The sequence below is a fragment of the Sycon ciliatum genome, chromosome 12, assembly GCF_964019385.1.
Source record: "Sycon ciliatum chromosome 12, ocSycCili1.1, whole genome shotgun sequence".
NCBI classification, from domain to species: Eukaryota; Metazoa; Porifera; class Calcarea; order Leucosolenida; family Sycettidae; genus Sycon; species Sycon ciliatum.
The window spans coordinates 7,368,939-7,385,782 of NC_088654.1; the positions used below are offsets into that span (position 1 = coordinate 7,368,939).

General features: G+C 46.0%; 1 protein-coding gene across 1 annotated transcript; it reads left to right on the top strand.

The window, feature by feature from the left end:
* Positions 1 to 13,885: 13,885 nt before the first annotated feature.
* LOC135827919 (uncharacterized) lies at positions 13,886 to 14,503 on the top strand. The gene has a single exon (XM_065340356.1). It carries the CDS (start codon positions 13,886 to 13,888, stop codon positions 14,501 to 14,503), a length of 618 nt encoding a protein of 205 aa, XP_065196428.1.
* Positions 14,504 to 16,844: the final 2,341 nt, after the last annotated feature.

The window sequence follows — 16,844 nt, forward strand, 5'->3', positions numbered from 1 at the left end:
CACTACCCCACGCAAGAGTGCTCAACTGCTACAAGAGCAGGAGCGAAATACTCAATCTGCGGACAGCATGCTGTTTCGTTCTTTTTGAACTCATCAGCGCAGCACAGAGGAAATGAGGCCGAACCTGATAGCAATGGAAATAAAAATTTCCAATCAGGCCCGAACGTACCTTGCCAGAGTGCTCAAACTGACAAGTCAGTGAGCTCTGCATAACGTAATAATAGTTATAATAGTTATTATTAAGTAGTGGTTGCGACTTCGGCGATGATTTGTCAGAAAGGTTTGCTCCCCACACCGGAGCTCGCGCTATTCCGCCGACTTTACTTGACACTTGACTGACTCACGACTGCCATCCAGAGCGCACGAGAAGTCCATCGAACCTTCGACTCGGCAAACCTGTAAGAAAGCACCACTCCCTGCTCAATACACAGTGTTTCGGGGAATTCACCCCTCATCAGTTGAGCTTGAGTAGGCTGAGGAAGATTGTGCCTGAAGAGCACCACTTATATAGTGCTGTCCAGGCACAAACATCACCAGGGATACAAACTTACAGAGACGCTCCGCTTCCAGCGCGACAAACACCTCGTGAAAACCAGATAGCAGCGTGAGTCAGTGTCGCTCCTGGACGGTGAGACAGGGATGGCAGTCGTGAGTCAGTCAAGTGTCAAGTAAAGTCGGCGGAATAGCGCGAGCTCCGGTGTGGGGAGCAAACCTTTCTAATAGTTATTATTATTATTATTATTATTGCAAATAACGCTGAGTATTTACACGAATGTATAAAAACCAGCATTTGCATTTCACGGCTATCGGTGTTATTTTAGGCATGAGGCTGTGTGTAATATCTAATGTAAAATATTTATAGAGAGGGTGGTAACTGGCAAGCTGGCCTATGGAGTGCTCTAGGCAACAGCCAGAGTTACATGTCCATGTACATGTACATGTAGTTCAAACACTCAATGATGCAGACAGCCAGACTGTTTCGGCCAATGAGGCCTCATAAGTGCAACTCCGAGCTTAACATAGGATTGAACTGTCAGCCATGGCTACCAGAACCACAGACATTAGGACAGCGCGATGAACTAGCGCTGAGAGTGCTCAAACTGCTAGAAGCATGTAGTTCAAACAAAAATAGGAGGATGAAAAGGTCCTAGTATTTACTCCTATTTTCACACACTAAGGGATCATCGGAAAGCTGGGTTAGCTATAAATTATCTAGAGCTGTAGACAGCATATAATTAGGGAGAACATGGGCGATAGCTAACACAATGCAAGTGTAGAATGATGATGTACATCATTCGTGGGAGCATGAGTAAGGACTTAGGTGTGAATGGCTGTGCAATCCTGAGTGCGAGTACGTTCACGAAAATACCCATGTTAAAGAGAGATGAGGTCGCGGGTTCGAGCCCCGCAGTCGCACACCTGACTGCAAAATCCCCACGAAGTACAATATAGCTCACTAGATGATCAAGGTGTGGGTTCTCTTCACTCAGAAGAGTAGAGTCGAGTGAGCTGCAACTTCCGGTGCCGAAAGGCGAGCTCATGCCCCTACATGGCTACTTCCCCATGTCTAGCCCCCAAGACGAAATGATAGTAGCCGACTGACCGAAATTTAAAAACAAAATAAAAACAAAAAAACAGCGATGACCATCAGCCCCGATCAGGATATGATGTTTGTGAGCTAGTGCTGTAGGTAATCGGGAAGCAGGGCGTTGATAACGAACCACGTGATCACCCCACATCTACGGGCCATGGGTACGACTGAACGAATCAAAAGTATTGCAGCTGTTCCATCTCAATAATAATAATAATAATAATAAATTGAAAGTAGGACGGAGGCAGAAAATATTACAAAAAATGTATTGTCTACGCATGCATCTTATGTTCATGGTCACGTCTGGTGTGGAGTTTTCATTCGACAATATATGTACAAACAGAATGATGGAGTCGCCATGGGATCGCCTTTGGGACCAGTCTTGGCGAACATATTTGTTGGCTTCTGCGAGTCGTCTATTGACCCTTCACTTTGGCCATCAATGTACTGTCGTTTTGTTGACGATGTGTATTGTCACGACGACGACAAGGAAACCTGTGATAGGTTTATGGAAACTCTCAACTCCTTACATCCAGCATTAAAATTCACATCAGATGGTGAAAACAATGGTATCCTTTCTTTCCTGGATGTTAGTATTTCTCGTAACATGGATACGCACAACATGGACACGACCATTTATAGAAAGCCCACTTTCACAGGCTTGTATATCCCATGGTCAAGTTTTACTCCAACTAAGTCCAAAACACACCTCGTCAAGGCCCTTGTCTACCGTGCACATAGGATATGTTCCCCTCATCTGCTGGACGAGGAACTAGAACGACTCTTAACCATAATGACAAAGAATGGCTATCCAAAGACACTTTTAATGAAACTCATCAACCAGAAACCGACCTTGGAAAAGACAATTACTTTTGGACCAGAGAGATGCCCTGTGGTACTACGTTTGCCATGGGTTGGTGCCGGTTCTTCGCGCGTCGAGAAGGAGGTGCGGAATATTGTTTGTTCTTCTTATCCGTGTGTCAAATTGTATGTCATCTTTGGGACGACCCGTGCGTTCAGCGTGAAGAAGGACGTTCTACCTACCCTAAGCAAAAGTAATTTAATCTACTTCTTTCAGTGCCGAAATTGTGAAAATCGGTACGTAGGTAGAACCTTTCAGCACCTGGGCGCACGGATTCGTCAACATGTACCGTTGAATCTTGTCCCTGTAGCTGCACGTGGTTCTCGACCTCGGCGTGGTCGTCCACCGAAGTGTCCAGTGCAGTCTGTGTCTGAGGTGGACTTGTCCAAGTCCGCTGTGGATACGCTTGCCGACGCCTCCTCCTTTTCGTCGGGCGGAGGGCTGGAGCCAACCCAAACAACAGTCAACAAGAAGAAGAGACCTATACGGAAACCACCGAAACTGACATCTGGACAATCGAGCCCGGGACGAGTCACCAGAAGTCAATTGAGGAGACGAATTGATGACGAATCAAAAGAACCAATACTGGAAGTGACAACAACGGTTAATGTGAAGAAACGAGGTAGACCACGCAAGCAGGACAGACTGGACGTGGAGCAGCACACTGATCTCGACCGAGGCAATCGGAATTGCAGGGACGCAGGGCGTAATGGGAGAGATTCGCAAGCGGCAATATCGGAGGTCACAACGGCCAAGTCGTCGGGTCAGGGAAACGGTACCTCGGCAATCAAGTGTCACCTGTCGGGCAGTGCTAGTTGTCGTGAGTGGTATTCCGATGATGTATTCTCTGTTTTGTCGCGTGGTAGGTCTTTGTTACATCTTGCCGTGTTGGAAGCTTTGTACATACAGAAGTTAGACCCTGAGCTTTGTGTTCAGAAGGAGAATGTGTTGTCTTTGCAGTTGTTTGGCACTGTTCGTCGTGAAGGTGCGAAATAGATCTCTTGATATTTCTCTCTTTTTCTTGTCACAACGTTTTTGTCACTTATTGGATTTGCATGCTGTTTTCTTGATTCTTCACATCTATTTTTTCGTGTCACTTCTACACATAATTGGAGTGATATATTTCTGAACTTCTTTTCCTTATAGTTGTAGTCTTTTAGCTTATTTCCATCATTCCCTGTAGTATTTTGACAAGAAGGGAACGAAAACGTTCAATACTTTGACACATGTCCTAATTGGCTGGTGGTGACTCTGGCGTAGATGCATGCGTAGATAATACATTTTTTGTAATAATAATAATAATTATTATTATTTCAAATGGTGAACGGTACTATTCGGCCAATAAAATGTAAAGAACTCTTCCTCTCCTCTCCTCCATGCGCTCTCACAGCCGACTCACTGCTACCCTCAGTAGCCATTACACACACCAACCAAGGAAGGGTTGCAGGTAGATACTGAAATTCCTCCTGACAGCTGTTTCGCCTTCATAAGGCTCATCAGAGAAGGTGATATTTAATAGGATGATATCAGGTGGAGATGGTCAGATTTCAGTATCTACCTGCAACCCTTCCTTGGTTGGTGTGTGTAATGGCTACTGAGGGTAGCAGTGAGTCGGCTGTGAGAGCGCATGGAGGAGAGGAGAGGACGAGTTCTTTAAATAATAATAATAATAATAATCTTCACTAGTTTGAGGGAAATAATGTATTATTATTATTAGATCCTGCACGGCCCAAATCCATCAGAGCGGGGCGGCATGCGTTGCACGACTTTTAATTTTTTTAATTTTTACTATAAACCCAACTCGTGAAATAATTGAATATGTTGACAAAAACAAACAGGTACTGAGTAGGGGCTGCACTGGGCAACTGCGCTGCTGTCGTTGTGCACTGTGCCAATCTTTCTTCCTACGACGCAGAACCTCAATTTTTACTATTAAACACACTTCCTGCTCGTTGTCTGTCAACACGGTGTGTAGAATCTTGAAAAAAGCTACTAGTACTTCCTTCCTCGGAGGTTCTTCACTTTGTGTCTCTACACCGAGCAGACTAGCATCGTTATCCTCCAGCACATTAGTGCGTATTGATGGTACCTGTTCCTTCCTGCGTCCTCCTAGTACTAGAGTTGTTTTAGCCATACTTGTGTCAGTAGCAGTGACAGCAGAGGCTTAGGTGCTGCTAGTACTTTAGTAGTTTCCGCATTCCACTGTCTCTCTCTCTCCTCCGTGTTGGTAGATACATCTAGCTGTTCAGTATAGGTGCATGTACATGTCTGTAGTTTAGCCCTGGCTGCATCTTTACTGCTCACAACACTGAGCTTGCAATACAGTGTAGTGTGGAGTGTGCACCGGTAGAGACTGGTGCGGCGGTGCGCTAACATTAACTGTCAGTCTGCCACACACACCTTGATCGTGCTCCATGCCATACAAGACTCTTTTACGGGCAAACAGAATACAATTCACGGTGGCATGGTGAAGGATTAGAATACAACACCAAAAAATGAAAACAATTGTACATGTAAACAATGCCATTTTAGTGGAGGAAACAGTCAAGAATCTCTAATCCACTTTTGACATCAAAATCAATGAAAAAACGCAAAAAAGCCAGGAAAATACAAGTGCACTGTCTTGCCCACCATAATCTCCAAAAAACTCACAGCCGGCCCTTCGAGATTGCCAAATCTCGCAAAGTATTTTTTATTTTAATTTAGTTACGAAGTCTGAAGAAAATGTTGAACGGCCTCTGCTGGGATGACGACTACACCATAGCTCAGTGGTTAGAGCATCGCTGGCTACAAGCGAGGGTCCCTGGTTCGAGTCCTGGTGGTGACAGTCAATTTTTTCTTCAGACTTTTCCCGTTTGTCTCTTTCCCTCAAACCAGTCAATATTTTAATTAAATTATTATAATATATTATAATTAAATTTACAGGACGGTGATACACGTATGATGATTGAGCACCGCGAATGCACATGATTGCCGACCGCAACAACGCAAAAGCGAGTCGACACTTGACAAATGTACATCATCAAGTCTGCAAGTCATTACCTACGTTCGCCCAACATAATATACTATTATGAGATGCCGTCCATTGCTTTAGATAATTTTATTTAGCATTACATACGTATCGTTCACCCTTTTAAAAGAAGCAGGAAAATGAAGACATTATTCACCCCTCCTCTCTTGGTGATTTCCAGCCTAAGCAGGAGGAATAATTAGGATGGAGGAAAATATATATTGATCCTCCCTTACACAGAGGCAGTAAGCTTAGGTTGTGCGAACGTGCTCAATACCTGATTCAGGCAGAGCGGCGTACACAAAGGCACACACTGAAAACCCGTTGTTGACAACGGAATTTGTCCAAGGTTTTTATTGTGTGCCTTTGTGTATTATGATCCTCGTGTATCCTTTCGAAGGCGATATTAAAGACAATCCCACAGGTTACATAATTCCATGGGTGGAGCAGGAAAAGGAAATAGGGAACGAAGGTGATGAAAGCAAAGGAACTTCAATCTAATTTGTAACATGGAAATTGTGGGCACGAGTTATGCGATCGAGTTCACCAACTAAACCAGGTTTTGAGCAGTCAGACGTGCACAATCTAGCACAAAACTGGCAAGGAGTACTGAGACATTCCACGGCATGACAGTCAGCTTGAGCACTGCTCCATAGCATACATGTACATGTAACTTGTGCCCACAATTAATAATTTTTTTCCATGTTACAAAATGAAGTTCCTTTGCTTTCATCATCTTCCTTCCCTATTTCCATGCTACAAATGTTTTTCCAGGGCTCACCATCTGAGTTCCTAACTTCAATCTCAACTCAAGAAACACGAAAAAGTCATCAAAACAATAACAAAGCATTTGCAGCGAGAACGTTAGGCATCGCACAAGAGATTGTAACGGTGAGATCGGGAAAGTTCGAAACTTGGTGAGTCAAATTAGGTTATTGGGATTCGGAATTGGTGATAGTGAAATATTGAGATTAATAGAATCCGCTCTGCAGTAGCACAATGAACACAATCCGGCACTAGGATTGTAGTACGGCCTATGCAGGTGGTAAGCAAGTGCAAACTGAGCCTAAACTGGCCACTGTCACGGTGACGGTACCCAAATAAAAGTAGATCAACCAGCAAAGGGAGCCACAAAGGAAATTACGAGGAATGTTATTATAAAATTCGGGTATTGAGCCAATAATAAAAGTAGAAAGGAAAAGGACATATGGAAACGACTGTATTATAGTATCTAGTTACAGTGGTGGAGAGTTACTCTAAACTCGTTTCCATAATTATGTCCTTTCCCTTTCTAATGGTATTATATTTATTATTTTACACCATAAATGGAGCGAGCTGTGCACTCAACATATTATTGTTATTTAATAATTATAAGCTTTCCCCGGGGGTGGTCGCGTATAGAAGCAGTATGCTGCATCGATGGGTTCGCTTATGCCGAACGCCTTGGATGAGAGGTGAGGGGAGAGAAAGAGCAGCGAGGCAACCAACCCCTGATATGTATGTCACAATATTTATGACATTGAATAGCACGTTAAAAAAAGTAGACGTTGTGATACATGACCTTGTCGCCGGAGCAGAACATTAGAACTAAATTCATGTTGGTGAAGTGCATGAGAAAGACAGTTACGATATTATATGTACTGTGGTAATACATGATGAGAAAACGCCCCTAGATAGTTTTTCATAGTGCTGGAGGGCGTCAGCCGAAGCTTGTGCTGCTCATCACTGTAAATTGTTATGTCAAAATATGGTTACATGTCCATATCCATCCAACATTGCCACCATCATGCGCAGTGACTTGGATAGCCCCGCGGACACATTACGAATGATCGCCGTCTCGTTGTGAAATGAACGCTTCACCTGTAAGTTGCGTTGCTCACAGTCCAGTGTGAACTGAAGCACCGCACCGTCCCAATGCAATAGAGGGTTCACAAGGTGGGTAAGGTCGGTACCGGTGCTGTCCGCCGGGTTGCGCTCTCCAGAGCTCTTCCACCCATACCACTCGCGCAGCTCTGTGTCGTTGACGGTGCTGCCTGGATCCTTCATAACACCCACGCACATCTTACCGCCCTCTCCGAGGAGTAGATTCCAGCTGTGTATTCCTGTGCTGTAGCGGTCATTGCCCAGAACAATGGCATTGCCCCCCGTTTTGTAAGCACTTCTCCCGTCTTCCAACAATTCGACATGATCGGAGCCAGCAAATTTATTGAATCTCAGCTTTGGCTCCAGCTTGGCTACGCAGCATAGTTGCGGTGGCTTTATACCGCCAGCGGCGAGATAAAACTCATGCACACCGTCGTATTCCGGTTTAAATGCAGCAGTCTTAACGTTGTCCTCTTTGTCTGAACCATCTTCATCTTGCCTCGCTTCTAGTTGTCGTGAATCCCCATTCGGTTGCCGATAGTGGATTCTGACAGAGGACGACTGCCAACCAGGTGGCAAATCAACATCATCCCGCGCGTAGACTTTAACCTTGGTTTCCATGCCGACATAGGAGATACTGGCTGGTTGCAGTCCCCACCAGTGTGCAACGTCTGGACCATGATCCTGGACAATCAGTTTTTCATCGACGGCGTCGATTATGCGGTCTGTTACTGACGACACTTTTACGTCGACCCCCAGTCCAATCTGAACACATGGATACTGTTGATTTTCCAGTTCTGCTTCAGTCTGCTTGGCACAGTCCTGGAGACGATCGCTCAGCTTCAGCACGTCAAAGGAAGACACACATGGTCGTTGCAGCACACTTGCAATGCGCCTTATGCCTGCCGTGTCCTCTTGGCACTGCTCCAGGCTATTGCGCTGGTGTCGTAGGCGATCTTCCTTCTGACGACGCAGAACGTCAATTTCGCCTAGTGCCTCCTGCTCCCGCTTTTCCAATGCCGTGTGAAATTCCTTGAAATGACTGCAAACTTCCTTGGATGCTGCTTCACTTTGATTCTCTATGTCGAGGAGACAATCATCAATTTCCGCCAGCACATTACTCGTCCGTGATGCTGGGAATTGCTTCTTCCTGCGTCCGGTAGCTGTTGAACCAGCAGCCAGTGTGGCAGTCACAGCTGAAGCGCTGGTGTTGGTAGCAGGTTCCGCATTCACCTCTCTCTCCTCTGTGTTGGCAAATCGTTCTACGATCCTGTTCAGTATAGGTAGTTTAGCCCTGGCTGCTTCTTCACTGCTGACAACACTGTGCTGCTGTGAGTGGCCAGTAGATTTGCATCTTTCACAAAGTAGCCTCCCACAATCCTCACACCACCATTGCAAGGTTTTACTTGTGTGTACTGGACACGTATCGTTTCTGCCATTTCTCTTTATGTCTTCTTCCCCTATACCTCCATCACGTGACTCAATGGCTCGTGGACAGTGCAACACACCAGCTCGAACGCGAGACGAATGCTTTGTTGCGTGCTCCGAACAATACAACAAAGGTGTTGGATGTATTGCAATCGTCACAAACATGCGTTGCTACTTCATCACACGCCGTGCAGTGATTTTCAGTCAACTTCTCCACTGGATGACGACTTTGTTCGTCAGCATCACCACTACTGCTGTATAAGTATGTACTGGCTAAGGGGAGACTCTTCTCTAAATCCCATTCTCCCTTACCGAGTTTGGTTTATCTATCGCAGCGCTCGCAGGTGATAACGCTTTCAGCATCGAGTGACTTCTCCATACACTCGCCAGCGCACAGCACATGGAAACAGTGTAATAGCCTGCCGCCCGGTGGCTCGAATCGCCCACATTTTACGCAGCTCGACGCATTGCCTCTCATCACTGGAGCCAGTGGGGGCTTCTCCATTGCTGTGAGGATTCAGTTTGCCTACGATTGGCCTCTTGTTTCTTTCTGGAGCAAGGCGTGCTTCTTTCTACGCTCAACGCCAATCGATCCATGCACTACGCGTATACATCTACAGTAAGGCCGCACGTTGGTGCAAGAAGGAGTGCTCGTACTCGTAGACCTAGACGGCTAGATAGAGGCTAGACTGGCACATGGCGTGATGTGCACTTTTTTTTTTTTTTTTTTTACAAAGACCACTTAATGCCAAACATGAGATGCAGCTAGGGGAAGCACGCACAACCTGAATCGTGGCAGTGGTGGTGAGGTTTAGGGAGCTCCGCCGACCTAGGGTCTCGACATCATAGCCACCTAGACGCACCAAGAGTGGGTGGGGAGGGAGAGCGAGAGAGAGAGAGAGAGAGAGAGAGAGAGAGAGAGAGAGAGGAGAGAGAGAGAGAGAGAGGAGAGAGAGAGAGAGAGAGAGAGAGAGAGAGAGAGAGAGAGAGAGAGAGAGAGCGGGAGAGAGCGCGAGAGAGAGAGAGAGAGAGAGAGAGAGAGAGATAGAGAGAGAGAGAGAGAGAGAGAGAGAGAGAGAGAGAGAGAAAGAGAGAGAAAGAGAGAGAGAGAGAGAGAGAGAGAGAGATAGAGAGAGAGAGAGAGAGAGAGAGAGAGAGAGACTTACATGATCTGTATTGTATTCCGTCTGCTCCTACATACACTAGGTATACACTGTTGTGAATTCCAGCAGAAATCCAAGAGAGCTCGATACCGGGAAGGTAGAGCCGTGACACACTAGTCAGAACAACAGATGGCTTGATCAGTCACAAATTACTTAAAGTGTCATGCCATCTCAGGCACTCATCAGGCACTCATCAGGTATCACCTGATGAGTGCCTGAGATGGCATGAAACTTTAAGTTGTGTCTGATCAAGCCATCTGTTGTTCTGACTAGTGTGTACTAGGTATATAATAATTGCGCATCGGAGCTTCAAGCTTCGATATAACAGTGTACATGTATTGCCTATGACGTCATAAACATCCAACCGGAACTTCACAGCATGAAAAAATAAAATCACGCAGCCACATCACCTGATCACTTGCCTTTTTTTATTTCCGCTCGACACGAAGTGATTTAGAGCTCTTCTTCTCGCGATTAGAGATGGATGAAAACGCAATCCGGCAAGCTGTTTCATCAGCCGTTATGGATCTCCTTGCTCCGATCAATGATCGTCTACGTGCTTTGGAAGCGACAGCGGAATGTAGAAGGGATCTGGCCAGAAGCCAATCCTCGCAGTCCAATGGATCGGAGCCAAAACTTTCCAGGTTGAGTGCAGGCACTCAACCCCGGGAAATCGCCAGTTCCTTGGGCATGCCCAAGTCTGGTTTGTCAGGTGGAAGTTTGTCGCTTCCACCTAGCTCCTCGAGTGGGCAGGCCTGCTCGAGTGATGCTGATTTGAACGACACCACGAGTGGGCAGGTACCCTCGTGTGTGGACGTGAGCACGGACGACCCGGAGCATGCTCCGGTGTCCTCAGATATAAAACAGTTCCTTCAGACTCGCTTCAGGAAGCCCTTGAAGGGCAAGGAGCGCATGGACCTAGTAGAGCAGTTTTACCGACCAGAGGTGGACGTGGCGGTCACACCTAAACTAGACCATGAGGTGCTGAATTTACCTGGTGTAAGGCAGTCATTCAAGAGGTCGCGAGACAACATGATACCTCATAAAACCCTGCTTTTCACTGAAAACTATATCTGCATGACCTCCAAACCCTTTACCAAACAGATCACTACTCGCGAGTCGTGACACTACATTGTAGTCAGGAGCGCTCCACCTGCAGCAAATGCAGAAGCGCGACACGCAAGCATGACCCAAAGACTGTGTCACGTGTGTGTGTGTGTGTGTGTGTGTGTGTGTGTGTGTGTGTGTGTGTGTGTGTGTGTGTGTGGTGTGTGTGTGTTTGAGAGCGGGCGGGTGTGTGTGTGTGTGGTTGTGTGTGTGTGTGTGTGTGAGTGTTTGAGAGGGGGCGGGTGTGGGGGGGGGGGGGTGCGTGTGCGTGTGCGTGTGTGACTGTGTGTGTGTTGAATCTGTTGATCTACTCCAACTCGTGCTGCCGTCTGTTCGATTATTTTAATATTTTCGGTCTACTTGACAATTTCAAAGTCCAATCAGTACGACTCGTACCATTGGCTTTGCCCTTGAACTTGAAATCTCGTGCGGCTACCTTATTCTTCCTGGTGGCTGGTGTTGGGTATTCAACAGGGAAATACCGGTTCATGGATGAACGAGATGATGGCCTAATCTTGGCTGCGTGGATTCTCATTTTCGCGTGGATTGCCACTAGTGTTTCACAGATTCACGGAGGGTGTCACGGGACGAGCGCCGCGGGGCCACTTATTTACAATTGCTCATAAAATTTACGTTAATTATTATTATTATTAAACTCAATCTCGTAGCATGTGCACGAATTGCTAATGTGGGGAGTCACCCCAGAGATGAGGGCGATAACCAGCCATGGTAAAAGTACAAAACAAAACAAGAAAACTGTGGAAAGAAAGGAACAGGGAGGAAAACAAAGCTCAGCCAATTACATGTAAGTGAGATAACCGGAAATTACATTGTTTAGCTAAACACGCGTGAGTGCTGCAGGAAAACGCAAATCAGTACAGACAACTTGGCGAAACTGTTAAACGAATTCCCCAGCACTTACATGTAGAAATGATTGTCTTCACCCAGAGTTACACTATACTGTCCACTAACACCACCAGTTACTAAACAAAAAGCTCATGCGATAACATTGCACGACAGTGACCGGCGGTACTGACGTTCTACAACTAACTGGCTAACAGCTCTAGCACATCTTGGTTGCGCACCCTAACAGCCTTCCAACTTGGAAGGTTCTAAGTTATATAAATAACATGAGGAGGGGAAGGTGAGCGCACCCAAGATAAGCAAGAGCTGAAACTTGCGCAAAGGAACATTCCACACAATATATATGTGTGGCTCAAAAGATGCGTAATGGGGAAGCTATGCGAACAAGAATCATGCAAAACCAAATACCTCAGTAAAACCGCACTGTACTTCGACTATGACAATTTAGATGGACAATAAGCAATATGTGGTTTGACCCAAATTGACCGTATTGTCCGATTGTCTTGCCAGTATCGTCATCGACATGCATGAACGGTGGCCAGGTTGTAGGCTCCTGCGGATTATGCTCCCGAAATCATGCAATTATGCTTTCATGGATTCCCTCATATTATTCTTTGCCACGCGGGGATACATATTCACTTTGTTGTACTTATGGAGCCTCAAAGTTGAGAAAATTGTGCCTTTTTGTACTAGCAAGTGGCCATAAGTACAACGAAATGGTACATGAGTATCCCCATACCAAGGTGTCCTTGCATGCTAGAGATCAACATGGAAAAGAGAAAACATTACTTCTTCTTTCTATTTGTTAACTGGTTTTGTAAAAAGATGTTTTTCATTGCCAACTTAGTTTTTCTTTTTCTTTTTTGCCAACTTAGTTTGATTTACCTTCGAGAATAATCATGTTCAATTGTCTTCGTAATCGTCATACTCGTTCAATGGATGTCACCCTCACCCTGCGAACCATCCGCTCATATCCCCCCGTAGCTCCACCTCTCCTTCCATCATGACCGAACATCAACTATGCCTCTCTCTTCTTTATTATTAGAGCAATATCCATAGGCTGCACAGTCATGGCTGCTGTGCGGAATGAAGTTTAGTTGGGTACAGTGGGAGAGCTAGGGGTGAGTTCAAACCGCACAAGGATCTAGAGTATTGAACAGTTTCCGTTTCTTTGAAGTGATATGGCACGAGCGAGAACTCGCTGTTGCCCCAAGGTGATTTGGGCGTCATTATTTTCTTCTCATTATTTCGCACCAAGTTATTATTTTGTGGTATTCTCTAGCTTCTGTTTGTTTTGCAGTTGTTCTTGTGCAACCCCCCCCCCCCTACACACACACACCCAATTTTCGATGCCTAGTTGCAACGCTGACGCCGAGACCTCTGGTCGGTTGAGTTGCTCCCAGCACATCACTGATCAGCACGTCGTCCCTACATCCCCTGTGTTTTGTCCTTTTCCTCGTTTCTTTTTGTTCTCCACCTGTTTTCCAGTAGGGCTGTGCCAATAGTAAAAAAAAAACAATAACAAAAAACGTCATATCTCCATCCGGACAGGGAGTCGGTGAGTCAATGCCGGAGCTTTCCCGCACGCTCAAGTGGATTGTTCTCAGGAGTGGAGGCTGCGCTTGCTCTTCAGGACAGCAGGGCAGAATGCTGCGAACGGGGTTGCGCCGAGCCACGCTGGTCACTGTCACTGTCACTGTGAGTGTCAGGGTCATCGGCCCCGTGGTCACTTGATGTAGCTGCGTTGGCGAGGGCTTGTGCTTTGGTGATATAAACATCGATCGCGGCGCCGAGTTTCTGTAGTCGGCTGCGCCGAAGGTACAAAGTACCAAGAAACTTTTTCTTTGGCATGACTAATACGGCTGTATACTTGGCTAGCACAGCTTGAACGTCTTGCTGCAACAGTTCTCAGGCAATGGAATCTCCATGTCAACGCAGAGAAGACCGAACACACAAAACACACCCGGCAGCAGGATCGAGTCTCGGAAGAATGGAGAATGACGAAAAAGTTAGGTTCTCTGATTGGTGACGACGAAGACATCACCAGGCGAAAACAGCTCGCCACAGCGTCCTACAGAGCAATGTACAGTCTTTGGAAGCGGAGAACATTAGTGCGTGAGGAATTGAGTCGGAGGCTGTACAACGCGTTCGTGATGCCGGTATTACTGTACAACAGCGGCACCTGGGCACCCACTTCAGTGGCCGAGGCCCAACTGGATTCGTTTCACCGCAGGCAGTTGCGTAGTCTCATCGGTATTAGGTGGCCACAAACAATAAGCAATGCTGCTCTCTACAAGAGGTGCAAAGCACAACCGATATCTAACTTTGTTCGCCTAGCCAGATGGAGACTCTTTGGCCATATACTGCGCATGCCTGACGGATGTCCTGCTGTGGCGGCTATGATTAACTACTACCAGGTGAAGGAAACAGTGTGGAGGGGACGGCCAAGAACGACTCTGCCTATCGTGCTATCCCGTGACCTGCAGAGAGTAGGGCGGAGGGGATTCAAGACGTTGTCTGATCTCCTCTCCCTCCGGGAGATTGCACAGGGCAGAGGGGAGTGGAAGGACCTTTGCGAGGACGTCTGCAAGTCCAATAGTGGCGTCTACGACTAAAACCAAATAATATTGCTCCGAAATATCACAGTACTGCTTTTCATAACTGCTGCGGTGATAATAATTAACATCTTTTTTAAATACCAACAAAATTCCTCTCTTAACGTAGTGCGTGGATTTGCATCCACCTGCCACCATTTTACTGGATTATTCTCAAAACGGAGTCGCCAATGCCCTTTATCCTGTGTCTGCGTCCTCTGTTCAATCTGAGCAATGCTGTCATGTGCCCCTTAGCAGGTACGTCTTGTATTGTATTTCTATTTCTGTTGTCGTTGCTCTTTTTATTTTTATTTTTCATTTCCCAAGTCCATTCAGCACGTGCGAATTTGTGGGCGGTTTACCACCGCTGACATTGACGCGTAAGTGCATCACAATAATAATAATAATAATAATAGTAAAACTCGGATGTTGAGCCATAAATAAATGTAGAAAGGAAAGAGACATTATGGATACGAGTTAAGAGTAACTCTCCATCACTGTAACATGATACTTTATACTATATATGTCTCAGTACTCTGTCAGTTTTGTGCCTAGTTATTGCACTTTCTGACTGTATAAAGTATCATGTTACAGCGATGGAGAGTTACTCTTAACTCGTATCCATAATGTCTCTTTCCTTTCTACAATAATACTAGTCTACAGAGTTACCACGGGTGTACTGCAAGTCTACAGTCATTCGCCGGGATGACTAGAACTGTAAACGGCACGAGCGGAGAATCTTCCAACGGAGAGCTTCAACAAAAATACTAGAAGAGTTTGACACGAGTTTGAAAGGTTTCGGCACCAGTTTGTGCGGAATGAAGTTTAGTTGGGTACAGTGGGAGAGCTAGGGGTGAGTTCAAACCGCACAAGGATCTAGAGTATTGAACAGTTTCCGTTTCTTTGAAGTGATATGGCACGAGCGAGAACTCGCTGTTGCCCCAAGGTGAAAACGGAAAAAGAGTAACTCAACAGAAAAGAACAAGATGGATGTCATGTCGTGGTCGACACGCTGTGGTCTGGGTGTGAGCCCAGAATGGTGAACTCGCGAGGTACTACGTATGTAAGTGAAAAACGAGGAGAAAAAAAGGTGAAGCCAGATCGCGACTCCTGTACATCTAGTAATATGATGACTTGGTTTGAATAGAATCACGACACCCGTCGTGACAGCTGCTAAAGTCCAGAGGTCATGATTTCATAACATGCATGAGGAGTACTGTAGGAGTTTGGCGTCCGGCTTATACAATTCGTTTTCGCAAAGCTCCCCCCTTCTGTACTTATCTTCGATATTTCTGAGCCACCCAAGTTGGGTGGTGTGCTGCTTTGCTGCTTCGAATTGTAGTTAGACCGCTTTTTCAAGTATCTTCTGGTCTCGTCATCGTCCAGTAACAATCGACATTCTTTGGTATGGTGGAACTGTAGCTTGTCCTCGTTTTCGTTGCGCTTACCTTCCCCTCTTTGGTCTCTCCTTAGTTAACCTTGATGGTAAATGAACTTTCTGAGTTGGAAGGCTGTCGGTTAGCGCCACGGAGATGTGCTGAAGCTACATTAGAGGTTTCAGGACGTCGAATGTCTCAGTACTCTGTCAGTTTTGTGTCTAGTTTGAGGGAAAGACACAAACGGGAAAAGTCTGAAGAAAAAAATGACTGAGACAACCAGGATTCGAACCAGGGACCCTCGCTTGTAGCCAGCAATGCTCTAACTACTGAGCTATGGTGTAGTGGTCATCCCAGCAGAGACCTTTCAACATTTTTTTCAGATTTCTGTCAGTTTTGTGCCTAGTTGTTGCACTCCCTGACTATAATTATTATAAGTATCTACATGTAGTTCCAGTGATGGATAATAAGTTACTCTTAACTCGTATCCACATGTCCTTCTCCTTGCAAATGGTGAAAGAAGTCTGAATAAGAAATGGACTGGCACCACCAGGACTTGAATCAGGGATCTTCCCTCACTTAGGCCTTGGGAGTTGGGTCCAGCGATGCTCTAAGTCTAACCATTGAGCTGTACAGTGTACAACGTACATTGTATGGTGTAGCTGTCAACCCTGCAGAGACCGTTCTACATTTTCTTCAGACTTCGTGACTCCCACTTCCTAAAATAATATAGTAATTATGGCACTAATAACGACTCCCTGCTGACAACAACAGCAGTATCCGATAGACGTGGGTTGTGGACATTATTGTCACAATAATGGTCATGGCCGTACAATCATGTACATGTACATGTATCTCGGAGCTGCATTTCAGTGCCGGCACACTTGCTGCGCACTGCGTTGCTCCGCGGCGTACAGACCGACTGCCAACTGTCACTCTGAACTCTGGAGCCCACCTCAACGTTACGCAGCAATGTGCAGTGTACA

What these genes read in the sequence shown, in the direction of transcription:
- LOC135827919 (XM_065340356.1), top strand. Translation starts at nt 13,886, where the DNA reads ATGACGAAAAAGTTAGGTTCTCTGATTGGTGACGACGAAGACATCACC.